This window comes from Rhagoletis pomonella, unplaced genomic scaffold, assembly GCF_013731165.1.
Source record: "Rhagoletis pomonella isolate Grant_MI unplaced genomic scaffold, Rhpom_1.0 Rhpom_scaffold_00005, whole genome shotgun sequence".
Classification (NCBI taxonomy): Eukaryota; Metazoa; Arthropoda; class Insecta; order Diptera; family Tephritidae; genus Rhagoletis; species Rhagoletis pomonella.
The window spans coordinates 17,633,445-17,634,684 of record NW_023458559.1 but is presented as its reverse complement, the minus strand read 5'-3'; the positions used below and the strand labels follow the sequence as shown (position 1 = coordinate 17,634,684).

The 1,240-nt window shown below is 36.4% G+C and overlaps 1 protein-coding gene across 1 annotated transcript in view; it reads left to right on the top strand.

Annotated features, from left to right (window-relative positions):
- Positions 1 to 218: 218 nt before the first annotated feature.
- Positions 219 to 1,240, top strand: part of LOC118740023 — a 68,077-nt gene continuing 67,055 nt past the window's right edge. The window contains exons 1-2 of the mRNA XM_036471522.1: positions 219 to 371; positions 439 to 627. Of these exons, the coding sequence (XP_036327415.1) occupies positions 219 to 371; positions 439 to 627 (342 nt within the window). The remainder of the gene's footprint in view (positions 372 to 438; positions 628 to 1,240) is intronic.

Here is a 1,240-nt window from a genome sequence, read left to right as displayed (position 1 = left end):
ACTTAACGACATAATTCGTTAGGCATGTCGGTAAAGAAGTTTACGACGATTTTCGTTAATTGCAAAGATAAATATGGCAATATTGACGTTTGACATTTAATATTTAAAAGAAAATTTGATTATTGTTACGCGTATTATTATTGTCGGGACTGTTGTGTGTGAATATATTATGGAAAAAAAACAGAAGCGCTAGAGCTACTACGGAGCAGTACCACAAAATGCTGGACTTTTTCCTTGACAATAAGGGCCTCGCGGAAGGCAAGTTCTCCGCGATTCATGGCCGGCAAGAAGCTTCCCGGAAGTGGGAAGTGCTAGCGATGTTGCTAAATAGCACAAATGGTGCCGAAAAATCTGCAGCTCAGTGGCAAGTGGTAAGTTATAGTAGATCACATAGTAGAAGATATCTGCAAAACACAATAATTGCAATTTTTGTATTAGGTTTGGCGCGATTTGAAAAGCCGGACTTCCGTCAAGGCAAGAGAGCGCAGGAAGCAAATGGCGGCAACAGGAAATGCTCCAATGTTAACAGCTCCGCTTTCTGATTTAGATCAGAAAGTTTTGAGCTTACTTGGTACAGAATATGTGGAAGGGAGTAGCCAATGTGTGGAAAGTATTACGGAGGAAGATGTTAGTACAAATATAGATGTATATATGTACATAGATAGTATGTGTGTATATTTGTATATTGTATTTGCCTACAAATATACAATTGTACGTATTAAAAAAACCATTAAATTTCGTATACATACATACGTATTTATGTACATATAGCTCATTTACTTTAATAGTGTCATAATAAAAAAGAAACAAAGATCGTCTTAAGTATGCAGAAATAATCGCTACCTTTTCTTCTATGTTGTGTAAAAATTTCACGGCTATATCGATTACCGGTAGAACAAAATATGCATTGATTTTTACTATGGGAGTACATATGTATATGTAAATTCAAAACTTTAAAGCTGTTTTTCTCGAGTTTTTTATTTATTTTTTTTTTTTTGATTGACACTTCCAGCAAATGTGCGATATGTTCATACATACATACATATATGTATATAATTATAGAGTCTGCAAATTTCTCTTGAGAACGGAGACGCATCCGTGCTGGTTGATTACCCTGTGGTTTCAATAGCAGAAGCAGCTCCTATTCCCGTCGAGGCTACTCAATCGACAGGAACCAAAAATGCTTCGACGAGGCGAAAGTCCGTAATGGAAAGTACACGGGAGATTTTCGCTAAAGTAG